This window comes from Saccoglossus kowalevskii, chromosome 11, assembly GCF_978046115.1.
Source record: "Saccoglossus kowalevskii chromosome 11, keSacKowa6.1, whole genome shotgun sequence".
Lineage (NCBI taxonomy): Eukaryota > Metazoa > Hemichordata > Enteropneusta > Harrimaniidae > Saccoglossus > Saccoglossus kowalevskii.
In genome coordinates, this window is record NC_140651.1 from 18,090,881 (window position 1) to 18,117,539 (window position 26,659).

Genomic DNA, 26,659 nt, shown 5'->3' on the forward strand with positions numbered 1-26,659 from the left:
CTGTGATTACTGAGTATATCTGATAAATAGAAGCGTCGGTATTCGAAAATACAGGTTATAATCGTGGACGTTAATCATATTGCACTTAGACCATTTCACCCTCGAACGAATCATGTTTTTAATAAGATAGTACAACATACGCGGAGCGCAGATTAAATTATTTAAAAAATAATATTAGCGTGCGGGCTGAATAGGCGGTTAAAAATATACCCAGCGGCAGTAAAGTTGTGTTTATTGTTTGTTTACGTTCAACTTGTAGGATGCTATCACGGTTACTAAAAAAAAAAAGACCGTGGTGTTATTAAAGTCACTATCACTAGTGTATTTGCTGTAATACATCAGCATCTTTTTTTTGGTTATTATCGTAGACTCTGTCTTGAGTGGATTTAGGTTGGGATCAACCATTTGAAAGCATTAGGGGTGGCTGGAAGAGTGCTTTTTGTTATGTTTTTTCTGCACATTTTTTTTTATATAAGCACATAATTATTATAATATATATATATATATATATATATATATATATATATATATATATATATATATATATATATATATATATATATATATATATATATATATATATATACTAGTATAGCTTTTATTCACATAAATAATACATAACATTTAAGACAGAAACAATACACAAGAAAATAGAAACTAAAAAACAAACAAAGGTCATTTTGGGGTTGCCTTATCACAGTAATGTACTCCACAGCAATACTTATAGCAAACACACATTATATTGTTTTTTTTTATACTAGAGCCACACTGACATTTCTCATCAATAAAGATTTACATTATTTTTTTTAGACCATTTGGAATTATAAACGTTTATTTTCCTCTTACTTAATCAATTAATCACTTAAAATTAACATTCAGTTAAATTAAACCATTCCAGTTGAATCATTTAGTACCTTGCTTTTGCGGTGGCCAAGGATATCAACTATGTGATCGATCATGTTTTGACCATCAATGACTACAACTGTTGATTTTTCTCAACACATTTTGTTACAACCCAAATGCCATAGCTTTTCATGAAGCATGGTGATGTATGCAACAGCGCCCTCTACCGTTGTTTTCTTTTACAAATAATGAAGAATCCAAAGGGACATAGAATATGTTTTTTTTTTTTAACTAAACCTTAATAAGTATCATCCCAGTATGTAAATATAAGTATCATCAGCGTTTCTACAACAAAAACAAATGTATTGCAGTTGTTTAATATAATTATCATTGTTTTGGGGAAAATAACAAGATGATCAGAAATTGACAGTGCAGAAAAAAAGATAGATGTTCAATTTATTTTCCCAATTAAATGGTAAGTTTTTTAACACATTTTTATAAAAAAAAGCAAAACAAAATCGTTCTGTTTCTGGGCTTTATATTTTACATTTCCATTGCACAAAATCTGGTGAAAAAAAATGGATAATAAATAGGTCATAGTAGAATTGTATGACAATGATTTATGCTACTAAATACCATCATTACTTTATTTTTGGTGAAGCTTAGTATTTAAACATTAAAAAAAAAAAAACATTACATTGCGCAAGGCCACACGTTTATTACGAGTGAATAACCTCTTTATCATACATGCAACAGTACCATCACAAAAATCATGGAAAATGATCACTAGAACGAGGACGAACGTGAAAACTAGCAGTTAAAAACTGCGATAGCTTGGAAAGCCAAAGGCAAATTCTTTTGGTTTTGCACTTGCTACTGCATGTACCGGGTATAATAAGTAGAATAAGCATGTATTTGATGTGGGGATTTCAAACTAACATCAAACTTTGCTTTGCCAAATTATTGACTAAATATCTGAAAGTAGGAATTTCAATTTCCGACTACTTTGAAAGTGCAAAGTAAATTTCAATCTGTAATGTTAAACTTAAAACAATTTTGAATGCACACATATCTAAAATGAACAGATTGAGTGTTGAGAACATTCTAGTAAACAAGACGTTCTATTGTTGATTTTTTTGGCGAAAACGAGTAAAATATTGTACAAGTCACAAATTTTGCTGTCTATATCAAGAATGATCATGCAACTTACTGTAAAGTTATAAACACTGGCAAGGTTACGCGAAAAGTGATATTAACTCCATATTTGGAGTTGCACGCTGTGTGTGCAGTTCTTATTTTATTGTCGGTCATATGATATTATGAGAATACCGCGAAGTATGCATGAAGATTGTATCAACCAATGCATATTCACATGTAGACTGGCAAAGTCGGGACTTCTTTTTTGTTTTACAAAAAATATAATTGTCAATTTAGTCTTTTTAATGTGATCACGAAAACTAGCGTGACTAGCTAGCGGTCAGGTTAGTTTTCGCGATAAGGACTAAAAGAACAATTAACTATTTCTTTTTGTATAACAAAAAAGAAGTCCCAACTTTGCCAGTCTAATTCTCATGGTAACCTTATTAACATACATTGTTTTTCTGCTTGTAGTCGTAATTTTTTTGAGAAATCACAGCTCAAAATAGCAACTATGGTTAAGAATGTTTTGCATTTTAAAAAAGTTTGCATTCAGTAATTTGATTCTATTTCCGTCAAATACTATAAATTCTTTGTTCAATGGAAATAAACAAAAATGTTTGATTGTGACGTAAACATTATACATAATTTCCATCCGTCAAATACTATAAATTCTTTGTCCAATGGGAATAAACAAAAATGTTTGATTGTGACGTAAACATTATGCACAATTTTGAGAATAAGGAATGTTCAAAAGATGTTCAGTGTTTTACTGATAGATATACATGTATTCTATTATTATATATCTGTCACTGTAATGCCATAAGTTACAGCGTGCCGTAATTTTGCGGTATTTTACGGGGTATTTTCATCCTACCATATTAGGAAACACAAATTCCAAATATGGAACGATTACACGTGTAAGCATCCTTTAATAATAAAAAAACAAACATGGCTACCCCCCCCCCCCCCCCAAGGGTTTGACCCGACAGAAAAAGTCTGCTTAATCTATTCTAAACGTTACGGATTTTGGCATTCCCATGATGTGTTTCTGGGAAGAAAAGATGTATAATAATAAGTTATTACAAGGATACTGCAAAGTATGCAGTGAGACAGTACATGATCGCATCGACATCTGCTGCGTGTCGGTCGATACACCTGCTGTACTGTTGTGCATTATCTTTGCAGTATTTTCATATTAACCTCATATTATTTTCAATGTCAGATGCATGAGAGTATATATACAGTTGATAACTCGACATTCACTTAAAACACAAAAACAATTTTAAAAGATTATATTTTATTTCTCTACCAAAAAAAAAAATACATAAAATGAACATATAAAAATGATTTTTTCTCTTCAAAAATTCTATGACATAAACAGTGTTACCATGGCGATGAGGATATTTGATACCAACAAAAGTGTCCCACACAGTAGTATACAATTTATGAGAAAACTTCGATCTGTGGGTTTTGGAATTGATTTGGCAAAAATATACTCCACATAAGCTGTGAGAATCCACTGGCCATCTAATGCATAGCAAGGAACAGAATTGAGAATGGCCAACGCCCCTGAGAGTGAAATGAAATATCTGAAGTACCATAGTGTTAAGGAAACATGTTGTGCTGTCAGTTCTGTATTCTCGTATATAATAAAGTAAAGACATATGGTTAATATATATATGTTATGTATGTCTTATTTAAACAATGTACATCATATTTGAACACTTTCCTTTACCTATACAACTTTTAGTCATGTGACCTTTTGTTCTAGGTGCGATTTATTTTTTTGTAAATCTACACGCCTCTTTGTCTTTATGCTAGTTACCTGGCCACACTTGTATTCATATGCAGAGTGTTATTTCTATAGATAACTTTGGCATACTTTGTAAACTGCTATTGTAAATCAGAACTTGCATCTTGGCAAGGATTGATCAGCTTTTAGTCAAGGTGCAACATTTGGAACTGACGAGGAGAAGATAGACTTCAAACATGCAACATCAACCAAATTTAAAAAAAAAAATAACTTAGATGATTTTATTCAAATTATAAGCAAATTAGGAACCCACAAGTTAACTGAGATGGTTTTATTCAAATTATATACAAATTGTGAAGCTACAAGCTAACAAGATGTCTGACAAAAGGATACTTTAGTAATGTATCTAACATATTTGGAAAACTTATCGGTGAAAATGTATATCTTGGAATGTAACTAGAGACTCTCACTGCAAAATAAACTCATATCAGTTAGAAAAGACATGTATGTGGCAACACATGTATAGTAGTGCAAAAAAACAAATAACTTTAATTTATAAATTATTTTAAGTCAGACACTTTGGATTTGATGATGACAAAAATGCATGTACATTTGTCTGATATGATGTCTGATGTATGTGTGTTGGTCCAGGCATGTTGGAGATGAGGATTCGGAGAACTGAATTCTGGGAAATAAAATGGCCACCAGTCGGACATTTTGAACCCAGTCAGAAAAATAAAAATAAAGCGCATTATAAGATTCCATTGTGTTTAATGTATGTACCAAGTTTAAACCAAATCAGTTCACACACAGCTGAATTCCAGTTCTGGAATTGTGAAAATATTGGATTTTGATTCATATTTGGCTTTAAAACGGCTGCCATTCAGGCATGGAATCAAATGCATGTGCACATGTCCAATATAAAATCTGATGAATATGTGCAGTTTTAACTTAATCGGTCCAGGCATATCAGATATGAATCAGATTTGAAACTGCATTTAAAAAATCAAAGAAAGCTTAGAAAGAACTCCCGTGTGCTGAGAGTTTTGGAGACACATTAAAAATTAATTCAAAATTACTTATACTTGAGATATTGATGGAATAGCTGAAAACTAATTATGCAAATAAGGTAACTAATATGAACAGATTTAAGTGTAAAACTAATAAGGTCTGCACAATGTACCAAGTTTCATTGAAATGTGATTAGAACCAAAAAAATATTAATTATTATGCTAATTAGAGAATTAATATGAACAGATTTTAACCCAAAATTAATCAGACTGTTTATTGTCCTAGAGCATTTACGTACCAAGTTTTATTCAATTGTGATGATCAATACTTGAGATATCAGTATTAATTAATTATGTTAATTAGGTGATTAAGAAGCATAAATATTTACCAAAAACTAATATGGTGCATAGTCTTAGGTTCATTGAAATGTGACAGGTACTCTTTAAAAGTTTCATTGAAATCCAATGAGTGGTTTTTAGACATCATAGAACAGCAAAAAATTAACTAATTATGCAAATTAGGTAATTAATAGGCACAATTATTTATCCCAAAATTAATTAGGTCTCTGCATAGTCCTAGAATATCTATGTCGCAAGTCTCATTGAAATGTGATGATTAGTACTTGAGATACATGTATCAGGTGAAAAGCTGAAAATTAACTATTTATGCTAATAAGGTGATTAATATGCACAAATATTTACCCAAAAACTAATTAGGTCTCTGCACAGTCCTCAAGTAACTATGTACTAAGTTTCATTGAAACGTGATCATTACTACTCGAAATATCAAAAGCTGAAAATTAATTAATTATGCAAATTAGGTAATTAATATGTACTGATAATACCCTAAAAACTATCAGGTATGTGCAGTGTCATATGACACCTATGTACAAAGTTTTATTGAAATGTTATGATTAGTACTTGAGATATCAGTGGAAAGCCGAAAATTGATTAATCATTATGTAAATTAGGTAATTAATAATATTAACAGATTTTTACATAAAACTAATCAAATCTGCGCATTAGTTCAGAGCATCCATGTGCCAAGTTTCATTGAAATCCAATGAGTGGTTCTTCAAAAATCAGTGGAACAGTCATAGAACAGCTTAAAATCAGTTAATTATCATGCAAATTAGGTAATTAATATTCATAGATTTTTACCCAAAACTAATCAAATCTGCGCACTAGTTCAGAGCATCCATGTGCCAAATTTCATCAAAATCCAATGAGTGGTTCTTCAGATATCAGTGGAACAGTCTTGGAACAGCTAAAAATCAGCTAATTATCATGCAAATTAGGTAATTAATATTCATAGATTTTTACCAAAACCTAATCAACTCTGCGCATTATCCCAGAGCATGTACCAAGTTTCACCAAAATTTGATTAGTGGTTCTTGAGATAACGGTGGAACAAAAAAAGTGACATACATACAGACATACAGACATACAGACATACAGACAGGGTAACTGCAAAGACTCCCTTTTGTGCTTCGCACACGGGAGTCAAAAATGGCAACCAGTCGGTCATTTTGAACCCGACAGGACCCATCCAAAGATGACTGAGATCTGGTTTAGGAATGTAGAAAATGTATGATTATGATACAAATGCATGCATGCAGAGAGGTCAATCTGTATGTCCTTTTTTTCAGACCGTGTCTGTACTAGGAAAACAAAAAAATACATAAAACATTAAACTCACCAGTGTATGTGAGGAAATATGGATCCCCTACAAACAATACAGCTGGTCCACTATCATGAATAATACGTAATAAATAAGTATTTTTATCCAATGCTGGATGTAGACAAGCCATATCACGGTGTACTATACAGTCATAGTACGTACTACATGTGATTCTGTCCGTCACAGATCGAGCTGTCAGGCAAGCATATTTCTGAAATCAAAACAACATTTATGTAGTATTAAATAAAAAATATAGTGAGAAAAGAACACATTTTAAGTATCTAATCAAGAAAAAATAGTTTTTTTTCTTAATTTACAGACCAAGATTGTTTACTATGGGCACAACATTTACGAATACCACTAATCAGCCCACTCAGACAGCTGATTGCATCACTAGTTTGCAATTATATCTCCATCCACTTGACTGAAAGTTTAATGCGCATGATTTCAAATTCAAAACAAAAGACAAACATATGTATTTTTGTAATCCCGTGCACTAAACCATCCAGCATGAAGTGACTGGCAATGTTGCAAACTAGCAAAACAATTACAGTTGACTGAATGGCTGACTAAGAGTACATTTGTAAAGACTTTGCGCCTTCATTAAAATTCTTACTTAAATCAATGTCATGGTAAGATTTCAGGGGTCCTGCCTTAGACTCAAATACATCCACATTTTAGAATATTGAATATGATAGAAATATGTAATATATTCTATAGATATTTTACAACCATTATTTATCAAAGAGTGCAAAGCCAATGATGTGGACAAAACTCTTACTGGACCAGTGTAATCTGATTTTTCCTGAGGCACAGAAAGTCCTGTACTCAAAAAGATTAATCATTTTTACGCTATAAATGTTATTCATTATAGTGTTTTTTCCCACTGTATGTGATCTTACTTAAAGTGTAATGTAATCATAGAACCTGGTACAGTGTGTGGAAAAGACTGAAAGATTACTTTGCTGTCATTTTTGGTGATTTCTGTTGAGCCCCAAGGATTTTATACCTTGAACAAAGAACTTGAGAAATTATTTCAATGCCACAACAGGTAAAAATTCATCAATTACTTTTTTAGTTTCTGTTTACTCATTTCTTTGTCTCAATCAAACATTTTTATGAATAAATAATCACACCACATTATATTATATTTACTGACGTCATTTGGAACAAACATTATTTTAATTCTATTTGTAGCATAACTGCTATCAGTTATAGCAATCAAAAGTAAAGTTTGCAGTAAAAGATCTGTGCTGATAAGTGGATTCACACTCCTTGATTGGTATTACAATTACTAAACATTTATTTTCATAATTTAAAATTAAAAAAGAACTTTCAAGCATGGTGACCTCAATAGTTGTTGACTTCCTTATTACAGTTAGGGTTAAATCATTTAATTAAAGAAAGTGGGAGAGGGGCGGGAGTGTTGTTAAAGTTTTACAACATCATGTCAGAATTACATTTAATATCACATATTTATGTATTCCGCCTTCCATTACAGCTAAGATTTGTTATTGATTTAAACTTTCCCAGGTTGAACTTCTTCCCAGCCTCCTTAAATTTGTTTCCAGCTCCCAAACATTACTTCTAACCCTTAGTAAATGTTACTTCCATCTTCACTAAATGTTTCTTCCAGCTTTGCCCAAATTTTCCATCTAGCCCACCCTATATTTTTTTGTAAATGTTCCTTCCAGTGCACTTCCTCCAGTGTTCCTTCCAGCCCTCACAAGTTTTCCTTCACGCAATCCCTTAATTTAAATGAGCAACACCTTTGAATGTCATGTGTATGGTTCTCTTTTGCCAAATACCAAACCAAAACACACCCTCATATTTAAATTAAAATCATATGTCCTACCCTCTCACTAGCATCTTTACTTGTATACATGAAACATAAATCTGACATGGATGTGTTAGAACAGCAATGCTTGGATCCATCCAATGACTTGTCACCTATATAGAGTGAACAGATAAACATAAATCTGACATGGATGTGTTAGAACAGCAATACTTGGATCCATCCAATGACTTGTCACCTGTATAGAGTGAACAGATAAACATAAATCTGACATGGATGTGTTAGAACAGCAATGCTTGGATCCATTCAATGATTTGTCACCTGTATAGAGTGAACAGATAAACATAAATCTGACATGGATGTGTTAGAAGAGCAATGCTTGGATCCATCCAATGACTTGTCACCTGTATAGAGTGAACAGATAAACATAAATCTGACATGGATGTGTTAGAAGAGCAATGCTTGGATCCATCCAATGACTTGTCACCTGTATAGAGTGAACAGATAAACATAAATCTGACATGGATGTGTTAGAAGAGCAATGCTTGGATCCATCCAATGATTTGTCACCTGTATAGAGTGAACAGATTAACATAAATCTGACATGGATGTGTTAGAACAGCAATGCTTGGATCCATCTAATGACTTGTCACCCGTATAGAGTGAACAGATAAACATAAATCTGACATGGATGTGTTAGAACAGCAATGCTTGGATCCATCCAATGACTTGTCATCTGTATAGAGTGAACAGATAAACATAAATCTGACATGGATGTGTTAGAACAGCAATGCTTGGATCCATCCAATGACTTGTCACCTGTATAGAGTGAACAGATTAACATAAATCTGACATGGATGTGTTAGAAGAGCAATGCTTGGATCCATCCAATGATTTGTCACCTGTATAGAGTGAACAGATTAACATAAATCTGACATGGATGTGTTAAAAGAGCAATGCTTGGATCCATCCAATGACTTGTCACCTGTATAGAGTGAACAGATAAACATAAATCTGACATGGATGTGTTAGAACAGCAATGCTTGGATCCATCCAATGACTTGTCACCTGTATAGAATGAACAGATAAACATAAATCTGACATGGATGTGTTGGAACAGCAATGCTTGGATCCATCCAATGACTTGTCACCTGTATAGAGTGAACAGATTAACATAAATCTGACATGGATGTGTTGGAACAGCAATGCTTGAATCCATCCAATGACTTGTCACCTGTATAGAGTGAACAGATAAACATAAATTTCATAAACATAAATTTCATAAAATAAAATTTTTAAATCAAAATACAATTCAATCAAAGGATAAATGATCTCAGCACAAGCTCCTATACTGCTTGGCTGCTTCAAAAAGCATAAAATTTGAATTTGAAATAGAATTTTGTCACCTGTAGAGTGAAAAAATACAATTATAGCTCAATGTTGAAATGCAGAGTTCAATATTCCATTGAGATACCCTTACTTCATCAAAATTGACCATCATTATAGCACATTATTAAACATGAAAATGTCCCCAAAAAATATTTGCATTTATTGAATACCACACGGTGTTTGTTCTGTTTTCATATTTAATTTCATGCATAACATGGGATCTCGCAGTGAAAGAAAAATGGTCGATTAATTATGACACTAATACTATTATGGTACTCATACCTGTGTTTGCCTTGTTCATCTGTTGTATATCATCTATGGACAAACAATAGCCTTTTGTTGGTTGATGGATGACATCATTCACACACAACAATAGGTCTTCTGACGTATTAATAGTACAACCATTAATACTGAGTAATTTATATCCTACATCTAAACCGTTCTCTCCAGATACTGGGGAATGCTGAATGAAGAAACACAGAAAACTTAAGTTTGAGGTCAAGATCAAGACATGCCAGTTCTCAATCGATAATCTATCCAGGTTTTTTTCTAGAAAAAAACTGCAAGAGGGAGCACTGCAATTCAGAGGAGCCTCCATATGGGGGAGATAGGTTTTCCCTACTGTGTCTATCAATTGATTTAAGGTACATGTGGGTATGGCTTAATGTAGTAAAATTATTTTAGATAGAAATGTTTAGTATCAACACTTTGCATAACCTGATGAATCTAATTTCCAGGAGGAATGTTTTGTGTTGTATTATTGGTGTGCTAAGAAATAAGCAGAACTAGTTCCATGAAAAAGAAAATCTGAACATATCAGTGACACTTCATATCAGCATACAGTGGACACACTGGTGGAAGTGTCAGTGATCAGTAAATAAAATAGTATCTTAAGTTAGAAGCCTACTCATGAATGCAAATACCGAGAATTTAGTCATTTTGCAATAAAGTATACTTTCTGGGCAATATAAGGATATTCACTAAAAAAAAGTTGGGCATCACCAGCCTAATTTTCAAGAAAATGAAGCATTGTAATTGATTGCTTTCCATTTTGGCAGTATTATTAATGCTTTTACCAGACATTTCCATAGCAGAGATATAACATATCATATCTTGAATTGTAGGCTATTGACATATATAGTGAATGATGGGGTACTATTTGTTGTCCTCTATTTTTTCAAAAATCTTGGTTTTAAAAAGTGTCAAAAATTTTTCAACATTGTGCTTCACGGAATTGTTCTAAAACAAGGTTTTATGAAAAATATCAGGACAAGCTCCTTAAAATATGTCATTACAACAAATAAAAGATTACTATTTCGTGGTGCCTTTATAATAAACTAATAAAATTGTCATGCGATTTATAACCAACTTTCTCAAATAATATGGGTAGGATTCTACCTTAAGGTAGAGATGCAGTTTACCTGACAGGTATTTTAATTAGTTAATTAGGCAACCAAAATGACCTCCCTTGTCCACAAAACTATATATTTTCGGAAAGCTTATTGTATGAATTTTAAGATTTTGTTAGTATTTTTTTTATGGACACTTTAGTTTGAAATATGCACAAAAATGTGTTTTTTTTTGGGTCAAAAGTGATTTAAAAAAAATTACTGGTAGCTTCTAAACCATGCCTCTGTTTCCTGTCAAAATTGGTTTATGGGTACATCTGTTTATTGTGAAAAAAGTGCCGTCTTAAAAACTGTCTACCAGTTGTCAATTTTGCTGGGCAGCAGCTCAAATTTCACTAATTCAAGTTTATGCATAAATTAACACCCAGGCTATTTGTCTGTATGATTGTTGTAACACTGTTCAACAAAAAACAATGCACTAAAAAGAAGCTGAGATAATTGCTAATTTGCATATTTTATAGTTAAGTAAAAATATATGCTGATTTACATCGCCATTGGATTTAACAGAGTTCCGCTAATGATTTTAATTTCAAATTTTCACAGAACACAGATATTTATACAATGCCATAAAAAATATAAAAAAGTGAAATTTGTCAAAATTTGCAAAATAAACTACATCTCTACCTTAATAAACTCACCGGTAATACTTCTGTTACTATTGCACCATTTCCCATTGTATACAGTGGTAGTAACAGCACAGGTAAAAAATGTAGTAACAAAATACAAACAACAACAATGATAAAATTATGCCAGACACCAGCACAGTAAATCCGAAGTTGGCGCAAAGGTGATATCGCATTTAAATGTTCCGTGTATAAATCCACATATGCGCCAGGATAAAGAAGAAAAATAAAAACACCAAAACCATTCACTCGTACTTGCTCTCTGCAATAAATTAAATTTAAAATAGCTACAGTAAAGGCATGAATGTTTTTTATCTAAAATATTTACAAATGCTTATAAATTTTGAATAGGTGTCAAAAACAACTTGACGAATTACAATGGATTAGTGGTGCATATTATTCAAAGTATGATTATGTATGCCTATGATTGAAATCATATAATCACTAAAACATTTTAAAGCTAGGCTAGGGGGTCTGTAGCCTCTTAACTGCATCTCCGAACTGGTGAGTTGCTAAGGTCTGTGATATTTAAAAAAAAATTAACATTATTACTAAGTGAGTTGTGAGTATTTAAAATCCTGTTACTGGATATAAGTAACTAACAGTAAAATATTTTATTTTCACTAGGAATTTATTTTCTCTTTTCGCGCTGAAGGGACGATTCAGTGAAAACCAATTGCAGTGAATATGCATTTTTTCTATAGTTTACATTCAACTCATCAAAAATCAGTGAAAATAAGTTCCATACAAAACACCCAAAAAGTCATTTCAGTGAAAATTAATTTCAACTAAAATAAAGTATTTCACAGTACCTTATAAGCTTCTAAACTAATTGCATAGGATTTTATGTACCATTGACTAAGTAGCATTTTGAAATATTACAAAACATTGCAAAAAGGGAACAACCCATTATTTATTTTGAATATTACTTACTTGACCGCGGCAATGGCATGTCCAAACTCATGTAAAATTCCACAAACTGCTAAGGTGAGAAAATAATAGGCAATCTGACTAAGTGGCAAGTTTACACCAGGCATCTATAGAAAAGAGTAAGAGATGGGTTTACAAACAAACTTTCTTCACTACAAGACTGGTGTTGGTAATGGTAGCTATACAAGAAAATATCTCTATTCTGAACAATAAAGAATATAATGCAACGTTGTACCCTGTCAAATGAAAACCACAGAAGAATTACTTTATATTTAATATTCAAGGAAAGAAACTGATTAGCCACATGATCTCTACTCTGGTCTGGAACCCTCCCCCCAATGCACAAAATTAGAGCAGGGACAGGTGGTGTGTGTTTACACCAGGACTACAACACTACTGTTCCGCTGTTTTATTACATTACTTGATTACCATTCTAGTGCATACCAATTTTATGAGCGCCTACTTCTCTGCATCAATTTACATACAACTCATTGTAAATGAATATCTCAGGCCATTTATAGCCATGTCAGTAGACACTTATTACTCCATACTACACGTACTTCAATCTACTAAATTTATATGCTGCCATTCCTGTTATTTGACACGTGACCTTTCCTTTTGAGGTGAGGTAGCAACAGGCAAAGAAAGAAAACAAAAAAACATTTTACAAAATTCTCTGATTATGTAATAGTATAGTCCATTCTTCATTTGTTTGTTAAAATTTAATGTTCATGTTGCATTTAGTTTATCTCAGAAACCCACTATATATTTAAATAACCAGGCTTAGTGACTATACAATGGATCCACATACTGTTTCACATAACAAAGTGTCTTAAATAAATTTGACATGTGATATACCATCTTGTACAATTTCCACCGTTGACAAAATTGATCAGTGTTGTCAGTTTCCCAGAGACGTCCACCATTTAGAAATTAGATACATGTATATTTAGTGTGGGATAGTATGCTAACATTATTGCATTTTTATGGAAACTAATTTCTCAATATCTTGACTATTGAAAATATCATCATTCAACAATTGTTTAGGCTAAATTTGAGTTAATTGGCCATAAGGTCAGCACGCTGGAAAAGTTCGATGGAGGCACATAAAAACCTGATTTCAACAATTATTATCTTGTACAGTAACTGTGAAAAAAATTGTCAACATTTTATCAAAAAGCTGATGTTGGGCAGACATGCTGACCATTGCTCCATACATCAGGTCATCTGACTATAGAGGTAAACCCAACAATATCTCTGATGGTGCGTCAACAGGCTGACCATAATCAGGTCAAAGGTCATTTTGTGACTTTTTTTCACTACCGTCTACCTACTACTCTTTAAAAAAAATCTATACATTGTAGGAGTTCATTAGTAAATAACAAATAATTCTTACCACAGGAGTCAACACTTGTTCTGAAGTCGAGTCTTGTTGGAATGTCTTGATTAACATGAAGACTAATAAAACTATTGATGATACCATTGCAATAATACCAAACCATATTCCAAATGTAAACCATGCATGGAATAAGGTAGAATTACTCTGTCCAATTTTTAGAAATACTCTATTCATACAGGTTGTATACCAGCGTGCTTGTCCAATAGACACTGTAATGCCATGCTGCTCCTGGAATTCTTGATAATATTTACCATATCTTCGATAAGACTAGTTAAATAAAATATAAATTTTGGAGACTTTATTGTTTTGTGAATTATTTGAATAACATAGCACAACCATTTGATAGGGAGATGGCCGCACAGCCCTATGATATAATTCCAAACATGAATATGGCTTCTGTGGAAAAAATGCACTATGTCTCAGCACTAGCACTCGCAGTTTGTCAGGAGAGACAACAGTGACATTGAATGTCCGGAACTGTCACCAGGTGTTGAATACATTATTATTTGTAAAGTGGATTGATATTTGTATCATTGTATTATCTACTCAAATTAAGTTTGTGGATAAATACTCTCCCCTGAAGCCACTTGTATCAACCAGCTCTCCACGCAAAATATATTTTTAAACACTTTTTCAACAACAGTCACATTTGGAATGACTTATTTTGTTACTCCTCTCAGGACACTCCAGCCCTTCTCCACATTTAATTGTATAAGCCCCTCTTGAGGAAACCTCTAGTTTTCCAGAGGGGCATATACTGTGTCTCAAAATACACACAAAAATGGAAACTCGCTGTGAACACAGAAAAAACAAAAATTATGGTTTTTAATAAAAATAATAAACTTTATGACAGTGATTTATTCTTTTTTGAAGGGAATGAGATTAACATCGTGAGAAATTATAATTATTTAGGTATTGTTCTCAGCCCTAATGGAAAATTTAAAGCTGCTATGAAACATCTGAAATACAAAGGAATGAAAGCATTATTCTCTTTGAAAGCCAAATTAGGTCATAATGAAAGCCTCAGTCCCTCATTAATGTTATCATTGTTTGATAAACTAATAAGACCAATTTTTATAAATGGATGTGAAGTATGGGCTGAAGAAAGTTCATTCAACTCTACTATAGAAGATGTACACCTCAGCTTTTGTCGCTTCATCCTAGGCGTTTCAAAAAACACTCCGAAATTGGGAAATTAAAGTGAGTTGGGTAGATATCCTATCGATTCATTCATTAAAAAACAGTTAATAAAATATACAAACCATCTAAACAAAATTCAAAACTCCATTATTAAGGAAGCCTTCCTACTTAACAAGACTATAAAAAATAAGTGGTACAATGAACTTAACTCAGTACTGAAATCTACAAATAAAACACTATCAGATATTGACAATAATGAGCTAAAATCGTTACAAATGTCACAGATATATGATAAAATAAAAAATGTATTTATAAAGCATTGGATTAACTCAATTAATGATGATAACAGACAAAACACTAATACAAAAAACAAATTGAGGACTTACAAAAAATTTAAAACAAACTTCATTTTGAAAAACTACTTAATTAAGCTAAAAAATAAAGAACTGAAAAGTACCCTAACTAAATTCAGACTGAGCAATCACAGTTTAGAAATTGAAAAAGGAAGACACAACAAAATCAAAAGTAGCGACAGAATCTGCAAATTGTGTAATAAAAATGATATTGAAGATGAACATCACTTCCTCATAATATGCCCAGTATATAGTAAAGAGAGGGACATTTTATACAATGAAGCTGAAAAGATTATTCCTGACTTTACTAATCTCACACCTGAAAATAAATTCATAAAAATAATGCCAAATAATAACTTAACAATTCCTCTGGCACAATATCTGAAATACAGCTTTGCTATTAGACAGCAGCACCTACTTAGTCATTGACTTTTTTTTTTTTTTACACCTATTAGGTGTTCATTGGGGTTTTGTTTTTAAACTATTAGCCATTGTAATTTGATTAATTTGTATCTGTAATTTTTGTTGTTGTTGTAACCTTTAACCTCCTTCAGTAGGTTGTTACGAGTTAATAAATTGTTGCTAAGGACTCATTTCCCGCGCGTGCGCAGGTGACGACCCTCCTGCATTAAAATACTGTACAGTTGAATTAGGGAAGCATAGGAGGTTTTGAGTTATGGTTATGTAGTATGAGTGGGCAATACAAAAGGAAGTCTTTCACAATTTTGTTGTGGTTGTGAACTTTTGTGCTTATTTAGCTTAGTCATTCCTTTTTCTTTATTTTTACACCTGATAATAGATAGGCTTTGCCATCCAAAACGTTGTGCTGTTTTTTTAATAGTAGTTTTTAGCTTGGAGTTTTATTTATCTTGTTTTTATGATATTTCACTCCGGCTTCTTCAAGACATTTTAACCTTCGTGGATCCACTTGGAACTAAGTGCCATTAGTGTTTGGAGTCGCCTGTATTTGATATGTTTGTTTTTTTGTTTTTGTGCATTGTATCCATTCAATATATTCAAATGGATATTAAGTGATTCTAAAACAAATAAAAAAATATTATATATGACCCAAATATTATAAATAAATGTTTTAACAAAAAACAGTGTCTACAATAATTCTAGACAGCGTGTGGATTTTGATGAACACAGAGATAAACAATATGATGCGTATGAACGTACCTAAAGTGTTAGCATCTCCAATTGGGTTATTTTGTATTATATCTTAAATGAGGTACACAGTACAACATTTTCCTGTCGGAGCTGCTAAAACAGCAACTAGCAGTATTGTGTTATTGTCCAAATCATCGAAAGACATGATTTTATTTTTATCACGAGATTGCATGACTGTCCGACTGCCTTAATGCCTACCTTGAGAAAGACGTCTAGCAGGTAGAGAGAAGACCAGAAAGCGAGTAGTAAGGCTACCAAGCTGCTATTCTGCATTTCTTATATATTTCAAATCATATCGTAAACAGACATCTGAAATATAATAACATGTGAGCATCTATTCAATCAATCACCTATTCACACCTACTACATTGTACACGTGCATGTAAACACAACGTAGTCCCTCAATTTATAACGTGTTTATTAATAATGTTCTGAAAACCTACTGTGCACTATACTACAACATGTCGCAAAGCGTTAATAAATGCAATACAATTACAATGAGGTGTTTACTTTGCAGTCTATCAAACAAATTGTTATATTTGTATTCATTCGCGACTACTTCCTGTTCAGTTGTGTGTTGCATGAGTGTCATCGCTTGGTGGCGCACTGTGACAACAAAGTGCGCCACCAAGAGGAATATGATTATGACTGAAGGACAGCAAGCTAGAAGATCGAACATTTTGATTAAAATCAGTTATTAAACTTTCCTTCTTCTCATCCTTATTTTACATTTTTTTATTCGTTGAATTATTCGTTTTTTTATGTAATTATTATTACAATTAAAAAAATAAAATAACCGAAATGAATAAAAAACAAAAAATGTGTTGAAAATAAAGCCCGATGAGATCTGATTCAATAATATTATAGAATGGAGGGGTGACATATTTTTTTTGGAGGGGGGGGGGGAGCATTTAAAAGAAAATTTTTTGGAAAACATATCAGACAAGAAACGTACAAACAAATATCAACAAATTTTATATAACACACATTTTATACTATAGGAAAACAACATCATCATAGAAACAAACTTCTATTACTCCCCTCCAGTCTATATAATGGTCACTCCCTTATTCGCAAACCACAACCCATGAAGTGGTGAGTAATTTATATGCAGGTTTTATTGGATGAGTGGGTGGTTTTGTGGGGTTGAATTGCTGAACAACGGCTCTTAAATCTAAGTATATGACGAGAAAGACGTCAACATCGAGGGAATTATTTGAAATGGGCGACGGTAGAATTCGTACCTTCGAATCACTGCATTTGTTACGTGTTGGTGTTTTACTTGCTGTGATAGTATTGATCTCGCTACTTACCATTTCGGTAATGTTCCAATCAAATCTAACGCAACCCTTATAAAGAGTTCTTAATGGCCAATCTTACTAACAACTTGAAATCGGGCAAGTTTCTTGTTGTCACGAAACACGAAGAGCTAACTAATTTGTACACAGGCATTTATTTTGTGGGTGGGATTTGATTTGTAGAACAACGGCTCTTAAATTATATGAGAATGACGTCAATATCGAGGGAATTACTAGTAGTTGCAGGAGACGGAGGGTGGATACAAACCGTTTCGTATCACTGCATCTGGTACACGTAGGTATTTTACTCGGTATTATACTGTTGGTCTCGCTGTTTGTCATTTCGAAACTTGTTCATAGATACCACACCATGATTTGATCTTTAGAAGATGTAATTTTCATTTTGTTGGTGTAGGTAATCAGAGTGCGGTTATACATCGAGGGTTGCGGGCACGCTTTTAATCACAACTTTGGACGCATACAAGCATAACAATTTTCTCTAGCTGTGAAACCCACTAGTGAGTATATTTTGAAATTTAATACCAAATGAATTAATACATAATTACACATTTATATTTACCATTCTATTCCATTTTCCATTGTCTGCCAATTTGACGTACCGAGAAGTTTAAACAAACATTCTTAATGAAAATGGCGTCTTTTTTCCAAGTTTAGAAGCAGAAAACAATCTTGTTAAGTATTCCGACGTAGATCATGCACTTCGTTTACCTACCTAATTGTAATTCACACACCGCCACGTTTCTTTAGAATCCATAACAAACTATTAACGTAAACCACAAAGGCCTAATTTGTTTAATTTGCAATACGTGACTTTGGTCAAAGTAAAATATTTCATCTCAAATTGCATTTCAACTTCATCTTAACATTTGTTCGTGGTTGAATTATTATAACGGAATATACTGTCACGTACAAGTCTTAAGCAAAAATAACTTCATACGACAATCTTTGACAAACAACATTATATGTCGTTGGTTCCAATCCCACATTTACAAATCATAGTGAGTGGTATGTTTATACGCGCAGTGTAAATTGCATGTTTGGGTCTACGTGCTAGAACCATGTATCATAATCGGTAGTTAACGAGAGCTAGGCCATTGACCTTTACCCACGTCCCCATTTATTCGACAAGAGGTGTATAATGTTAGTATCCGATGCAGAATTGTAATACAATTGGACCTGCAGATCACATATACCGGTCTAGACAGAAGCGCAACAATCCCCACACTATCGACGATCAAAAAGCGACAGATTTATTGCAGAATTGTGCTCCATATATATTGATATGCGTGGGTCAAAATAAGGTTAAGTATATTGTATCGACAAATAATCATGCCAAATTTTATAATCGTCACGCAAACACCACGTTCAAATGTACAACATAGACGGGAAATCAAACCAATAAACGAAATAACTTACCGTTATTCACAGTTAAATAATTATACAGTTGTTCACAGTTGAATAATTATATTGAAAAATAGTAAAATAAGAACCACCGTTTACCGTTATACGTGAAATCGAACACAGAAATAGAACAAACAAAAGTCATAACGTAAAATTAAACAAACACGAATGTATTAGCACACTTACTAATGTGCTCGAAAGCCATTTCCTGTCACAATATTTGAACGGACTTTGATTTATTATGGCCTGATAAAGTTTGCAACTTTGATTGTTTGAAGTTAATAAAAAAACTACCAGCTGCGGGTATTAATGCTTGGGTCAATAAAATATCAGTTTGTCTTCTTGACAATAATAACCATGACGTTTACGTATATAGTACTAAATGCCCCGAGTTCAGTGCTCATAAAAATGTTCAATTTATTCATTTATATTGCTAAACATAATATTTGCAAATATTTAACTTAGGTACATGTAACCTATCCGAATACATTTCAACTCAGACAGTTAGCAACGGCTATCGAGGTTATAATTTATTACGGTTGGATTTATTACCATCCAGGATCATGTAAGTACTATATATTATTACCAGGAATTTATACTAAATGTAGACTTGCTTACACGACCTATTGTTTTTTTTTATCGAAATACCCGTAAATAACAAAAATTGTAAATAATAGAATGATCGCAAAAAAAATCAAACATAAATGACTCGTATGCGTGCATGACGTGATTCGCGGAACTAAGAATAATTTCTGGAATAACGAGATTAAACCAATCAGAAACAACCATATATGCATAATATGCAGATGACATTTGAAAGAAAGATGAGTTTGACGTGTATAAATACTATTCCAGCCTTGACCACGAGGTTGTTCACAACTGTGTTATTTATGTGACGCATTTTCGTTTTCTTTTTCGAAAAAGTGCCATTAATATTTGCAAGCAAGTCTATATTAGCTTATAGATGGCAGAATAATACCAACAATACAAATATGTATAGTAAACAGGTGGCGGTTCCACACCACCTTTTCCAAATTTGGTTACATCAATTTGAGATTCTGTTTGACATTTTAAGATTAGCTTAAGTAATTGTATAATTTGTAGCGGCGCGGATATTTAGTATAAGCAGTACTGTTAGCGCCATAGATTAATTTTGATTCAACCATCGGTGTCAATGTAGATAACAGATTTGAATAAAATCATCACCCACTTTTATTCTAAGCAAAAGTTTACATTGTGATACAAATAAGTACAATATATGTGATTCGTGTCAGATGACAACGTTTGAGGTAAAAGTGGTTGTACGTGATATCACTATTAATTTTAAAACTAAGTTATATACCGGTAAAATTTATGATTAATATAAGATATTGTTTATGACGTCATACCTATAAAATATACACAACAACCAGTAACGATGTGTACTGGTAAGACCGGTGCAACATAAATATTCATCAAAATACTGTAACGATGGTAACATAGTATTACTACGTAAACTAATCCACACTACTAAAACGTTATGGATGGTCATTTGTTTTATTAGTGGTAACGAATTTGCCAGGACACTGTCACCAGGAAAGTCTGAAGACTAAAATTAAGATTTCATATAATATTCAGCATCTATTAGACTTGAAATACGACAATGGTAAGTATGGTTACATTGAATCCATTTTTACAAATTACTTTATCTCTTACGTTTAAATGTACTAATTATGTGAAATGTGTTGTTAATGTAGTTCTGGGCGAGGTTTTACGGTAAGAAAGTTGGTGAGCAACGGAGTATATATCCGTTGCCAGGAACATCTGATTTACAGTTATTCGAAGTACAGGTAAGACTACATGATTACTTATATTTAGTTGTACACATGGCTATACTGTTTATGTCACTCATCTGTTTAGAAGCTTAATGAATCAGGTGATATTTATCTACCTTCAGGAAGGTGTCACACAGTAATGGTAGTTATGCATCTGAATCACTGGATGTACATTTTATAGAAGGTGGCACTTTCACCATTAACTTACTTACTAGTGTTGTACCACTTTTGGCCCTATGACCCATTATTCTGGAAGTTGGGTTATTTTTTTAAACCACACATACAAATGAAATACCATGAAATACCTTTGTATTACACATCAAATATTCCATGTAGTATATATATATAATTGAAATACACCTATAACCATGTGTTTGAATAAAAATGTAAATGCACAATAATAAAAGAGACAGAAAAAAAGTAGTAATAAATCATCCAAAACAAAGAGGAACAATTTAGTTATAAAATGTTCTGTATAGACGGACCCCCCCCTCCGATTTGTTGAAGTATATTATTACTACTGGATTTTTGTATTAGATATCGCATATGTGGCACTTGAAAACTATTGCAAATATCGGAATACAATAGGTATTCGAACAATAGATATATTTGAATTGTTTAGGTAGGCCAATTTGAAATATGCACTGCGCATATGCGCAACACAGCAATATGTAAACTGATCAATCAGTAGTTTTAAGTTTAAAGTCAAAGTGATAACAGAATCACTTGAGCAAAAAATATGCATTACTTTTGATAGGGCAGTGACGAAGCTCTCAAAGTGACAGACACATTTGGTGATGAAGACGGTGATGACGTAGCTCGGGTAAGTACACACTGTACACATAACTCAATGTGGATTTTTGTAGCAATTTAATCATGACATTTTAATAATAAAGTCACGAATGTTAACACAATTACTGCTGTATATCTTTTCATTTATTTAGGAACGACCTGATGTACACAAAGCTGTCTTGAACAATGACAAAGAATTGTTGAAGTCATTGATAAAGTCAGGCACTGACGTTAACATTACTGATGAGGTATGAATTTATTGTCATTGGGTTTTAATGAGCACGTGAATACCCTTACACAAAACATATTTGCAGTGCATGAACAATTATTTTGTGCTTATGCACATAAGCCAAACATGTTTTGAGGACCATGGCTGATTGTATACCACTCAATATTGATATAAATCAGTGTTTGATTATGCTTGGATCCTCCATTAAATTATGCCAGTTAGGCAATTCCATATATTTGTACAATGATGGTTTGATATATTAGCTATTTAGCTATTTTTATGATAATAAATACTATGGGCTCAGTCTGAGATCTTTGAGGGGTGTCAGGGAATAGAGCCCATAAACCACAGTGATGATGGGGTAGACATTTTGGTACTATGGATGGTCAATACCAGTTGGGATAATGGTAATCAACAATCTACAAGGTAACAATAATCTTTTCTCTGGTCTTACCGAGTCTTCAACTATTTTCTTTCCTCGTCGTTTTTAATATATAGTTACCCTCCACCGGGGAAGCTGCTCCATTGTTTGTCACTTTGACATATGCCACACAGGACAATGTTGCTATATTGTCTACCCTAGACTTTATACCAACAGTGAACATAGCATCACCAACTTTATTCAAATTTTTTTCGTCAACCCTCTTCTTTGGTTTCATTGTATTCATTGTTAATTTGCCAGCTGTTTAAAAGGGGGAAAGGGCCAAGTTGTCCAGGTTGATAGTGATTCCGTAACAGCAAGTGATTCATTTCTTCTGGATGCAAATGTTCAGCCCACAGTACATTGTTAATGGATTTGCTTGCTTTGATGGTGGTTTAATGTGCTCATTAGCTGCAGGTATTTGTTATGTTCAGCAGTGCATTAAAAGATTCATTTTGGCTCGATTATCATGAGTGTCCTTGAAGACCATGAATTATTTCTTTTTCAGTCAGTCTCTTCTTAAGAACATGTACAGGTATATTACCTGGTTAATGCAACATATATTTGCTTCTGGTGTGCTTCATATCTTAGTCTGCCAAGATATGTATTTCACATAAAGCTAGAACACGTAAATAAACTCACGAAAATGTAGCCAAATTAAATACAATGCACGAAGAATATCAAATGAACTGTATGGTGTGCTAAAAAAATCATTTTACAAATTTCAATTGACACAACTATCAAACACTATTACAGTGAAAATATACAAAGATTGGGTGATATATCAATGTCTGTTTAGCGTCTCAACAATGTTAGATTTCACAAAGTCACGAAGTATATTTACCCCTCGATTGTAGTTAATACAATATTCTCCCATCATCCCATATTCTATCATATTTATTATGTATACTGTAACCAAGTTTTATTTTATAGAAAGGCATCTCAGCTCTTCACTTAGCAAGTCTAAATGGGAATGTCGATATGGTCAATATTTTACTAAAGTCCGGTGTGAACAAGCATGCGCAAACAAAGGTAGATGTTATCATATATGAAAATATTCAATACAGATAACAAATAACGTTTTACATTGTGTGTACAATGATAATATGTGTTTTATATTTCATAGAATGGTGCGACAGCTTTTCATTTAGCAAGTCAAAATGGCCATGTGGGTGTGGTCAGAATTTTACTGGATGCAGGGGTAGACAAACAGATTCGAACGAAGGTACTATACAATAAATCATATTTATTCCTGAATGTATTGGACACAACGTATGCTTCATTTCATTGTGTGCTACTTCAATCATTTTTTTAATTTCTAGGATGGTGCTACGGCTCTTCATTTAGCAAGTCTGGATGGACATGTAGATGTATTCAGAACTTTACTGGATGCAGGTGTAGACAGCAGTGCACAAACGATGGTATTATATTTTCGTAAATTCTTGATTATACTGAACACAATGACATGAACATTACGTGGTTTTTACTATTGTAAATATTTTATATTTCATAGAAAAGTTCCACAGCTTTTCATCTAGCAAGTCAGAATGGGCATGTGGAGGTGGTCAGAATTTTACTGGATGCAGGTGTAGACAAGAATAAACAAAAGAAGGTACTCCTTGATTCTATCATATTTATTTCTGTATTGAATACAATGAGATGAAGCATACGTTGTGTTTACTACTGTAATAATGTTAAATTCCATAGAAAGGCACCACAGCTATTCATTTAGCAAGTCAGAATGGACATGTTGATGTGATCAGAATTTTACTGGATGCAGGTGTGGACAAGAATGCCCAAACAAAGGTACTACATATCTTATTATATTTATACACTGGCCAATTGACTGACAGCAAGATTAGCTAACTATTTACTGTGATTTCTTGCAATATTGCAAGAGACAAGAAATTGTTTTACCGACTGTAATTTCCTGCTAACTTGAAAGTTTCAGTGTGTTGTTGAGAGAGCGGAGTTATTTTAAACAGTTAAGTCATGAAGCCGGTGCAGTCCTGGCTCTTAAGTATTAAACAAATTTGAGAATGAGTTGTTTCTGGGGAAATCATATTGGCCAGCCAGTGTATAAGTAGCTGATACCACGGGACATCAGGGAGTTGTTCCAGGTTATGCCCTGACATCACTTTTCTGTCACGCAGTGTTTCCTACATTTATACCTGTGTGTATTAAATACAATAAAATGAGCATTTCGTCGTGTCTACTACTGCAATGGTTTTATATTTATGGAAAGGAACCACAGCTCTTCATTTAGCAAGTCAAAATGAACACATTAATGTGGTCAGAATTTTACTGGATGCAGGTATAGACAGAAATGCACAAACAAAGGTAATACAGATGCTATCATACCTTTTTCTGATTTATTAAATACAATAAAAAATGAACATTACATTGCGTTCACTACTGTTATCATTTTACTTTCCACAGAAAGGAGCCACAGCTCTTCATTTAGCAAGCCAAAATGGTCATGTTGACGCTGTCAAAATTTTACTGGATGCAGGTGTAGACAAGAATAGACAAACAAAGGTACTACATATATTATCTATTTCTTATCATATTTTACTGTCGTGTGTAATACTTTAATATGTTTTTTTATTTCATAGAAATGCATCACAGCTCTTCATTTAGCAAGTCAGTATGGACATGTTAATGTCGCCAGAATTTTATTGGATGCAGATGTAAACAAAGTACAAACAAAGGTATCATACTATAAAATGGACATTACATCGTATGTAATACTGTAACAATAAATTTATACTCCAGAATAATACTAGTTGCTGATATGAATTGAATGTACATATTCATGTAGAAATGAATGTGCTAGATATTCTATTGTACTTAATATAGTGTGATAATATGTATTACTGTATTCATTTGTTATATTATAGGATGGCGAAACAGCTCTTCATTTAGCAAGTCAGAATGGGCATGTTGATGTGGTCAAAATTTTACTGGATTCAGATGTAGATAAGGATGTGCAAAAGAAGGTACTACAGATTATTTCATATTTATTTCGCTGCTTGAAGAATACCACCAAAATATTAGTATACATTATAGTATGATGTGTAATTATCATTTCAATGTGTGATGTAACTACTTAAAATCTATCGTAGGGCGAATGGGCAGCTCTTCATTTAGCAAGTCAGACTGGACATGTTGATGTGGTCAGAATTTTACTGGAAGCAGGTGTAGACAAGAATATACAAACAAAGGTACCACATATTACATCATCCATTTCTCAATATATTATGAAAAAGACATTCTATCGCGTGTAACACTGTAATAATTTTATATTTCACAGAAGGGCATTACAGCTCTTCATTTAGCAAGTCAGAATGGACATGTTTATGTGGTCAGAATTTTACTGGATACAGATGTGGACAAGGAAGCACAAACGAAAGTAATACAGTTTTTATCATATTTATTCCTGATTGTATTGAATAAAACAAAATGTACATTACGTGATTTGTAATACTGTAATACTTTTATATTTCATAGAAAGGCAACACAGCACTCCATTTAGCAAGTCAGAATGGACATGTTGATGTAGTTAAACTGTTACTGAATGCAGGTGTGGACACGCATGCGAAAACGAAGGTAATACAGATTACATCACTCATTTCTCAATATATTATGAAATTGATATTCTATTGTGTGTAACACTAATAATTTTATGTTTAACAGAAGGGAACGACAGCACTTCATTTTGCAAGTCGAAATGGACATGTTGATGTGGTCCGAATTTTACTGGATGCAGGTTTGGACAAGGAAGCACAAACAAAGGTACTACAGATTCTGACATATTCATAACGTGAATATAACGTTATGAGATACAGGTTTAGAAAAGATGCTATATTTTTCCTCAACTAGAATGCCAATGAATTTACATTATAATACGAAATGTGTTTTTCTTTTTAATGAACCTCTTTTTAATATAATGTAGGACAAATCAACAGCTATTCATTTAGCAAGTATGAATGGACATGGTAATGTAGTCAGAATTTTACTAAATGCCTGTGTAAATAAGAATGCACGA

The 26,659-nt window shown here is 32.9% G+C and overlaps 2 protein-coding genes and 1 long non-coding RNA gene across 3 annotated transcripts; 2 read left to right on the top strand and 1 right to left on the bottom strand.

The window, feature by feature from the left end:
- Positions 1–3,263: 3,263 nt before the first annotated feature.
- LOC100371404 (membrane-bound transcription factor site-2 protease-like) lies at positions 3,264–16,994 on the bottom strand. The gene is made up of 9 exons (XM_085505461.1): positions 16,834–16,994; positions 13,970–14,239; positions 12,577–12,680; positions 11,659–11,905; positions 9,894–10,074; positions 8,283–8,377; positions 6,446–6,638; positions 4,130–4,205; positions 3,264–3,572 (listed from the first exon to the last, which is right to left on the bottom strand). The coding sequence occupies exons 1-9, from the start codon at positions 16,906–16,908 to the stop codon at positions 3,350–3,352; spliced, it is 1,464 nt and encodes a 487-aa protein (XP_085361587.1). The 5' UTR covers positions 16,909–16,994; the 3' UTR covers positions 3,264–3,349.
- An 823-nt stretch (positions 16,995–17,817) lies between these two features.
- LOC146736255 (uncharacterized) lies at positions 17,818–25,536 on the top strand. The gene is made up of 12 exons (XM_085505234.1): positions 17,818–17,955; positions 21,092–21,184; positions 21,927–21,992; positions 22,114–22,209; positions 23,545–23,643; positions 23,738–23,836; positions 23,934–24,032; positions 24,125–24,223; positions 24,319–24,417; positions 25,051–25,149; positions 25,227–25,351; positions 25,512–25,536. Exons 1-12 carry the CDS (start codon positions 17,818–17,820, stop codon positions 25,534–25,536), a joined length of 1,137 nt encoding a protein of 378 aa, XP_085361360.1.
- Positions 25,536–26,215, top strand: LOC102803296 (uncharacterized). Its single transcript, XR_013420094.2, has 4 exons — positions 25,536–25,610; positions 25,737–25,835; positions 25,925–26,023; positions 26,122–26,215. It is a non-coding gene; the product is annotated as an uncharacterized LOC102803296 (long non-coding RNA).
- The last annotated feature ends 444 nt before the right edge of the window (positions 26,216–26,659 follow it).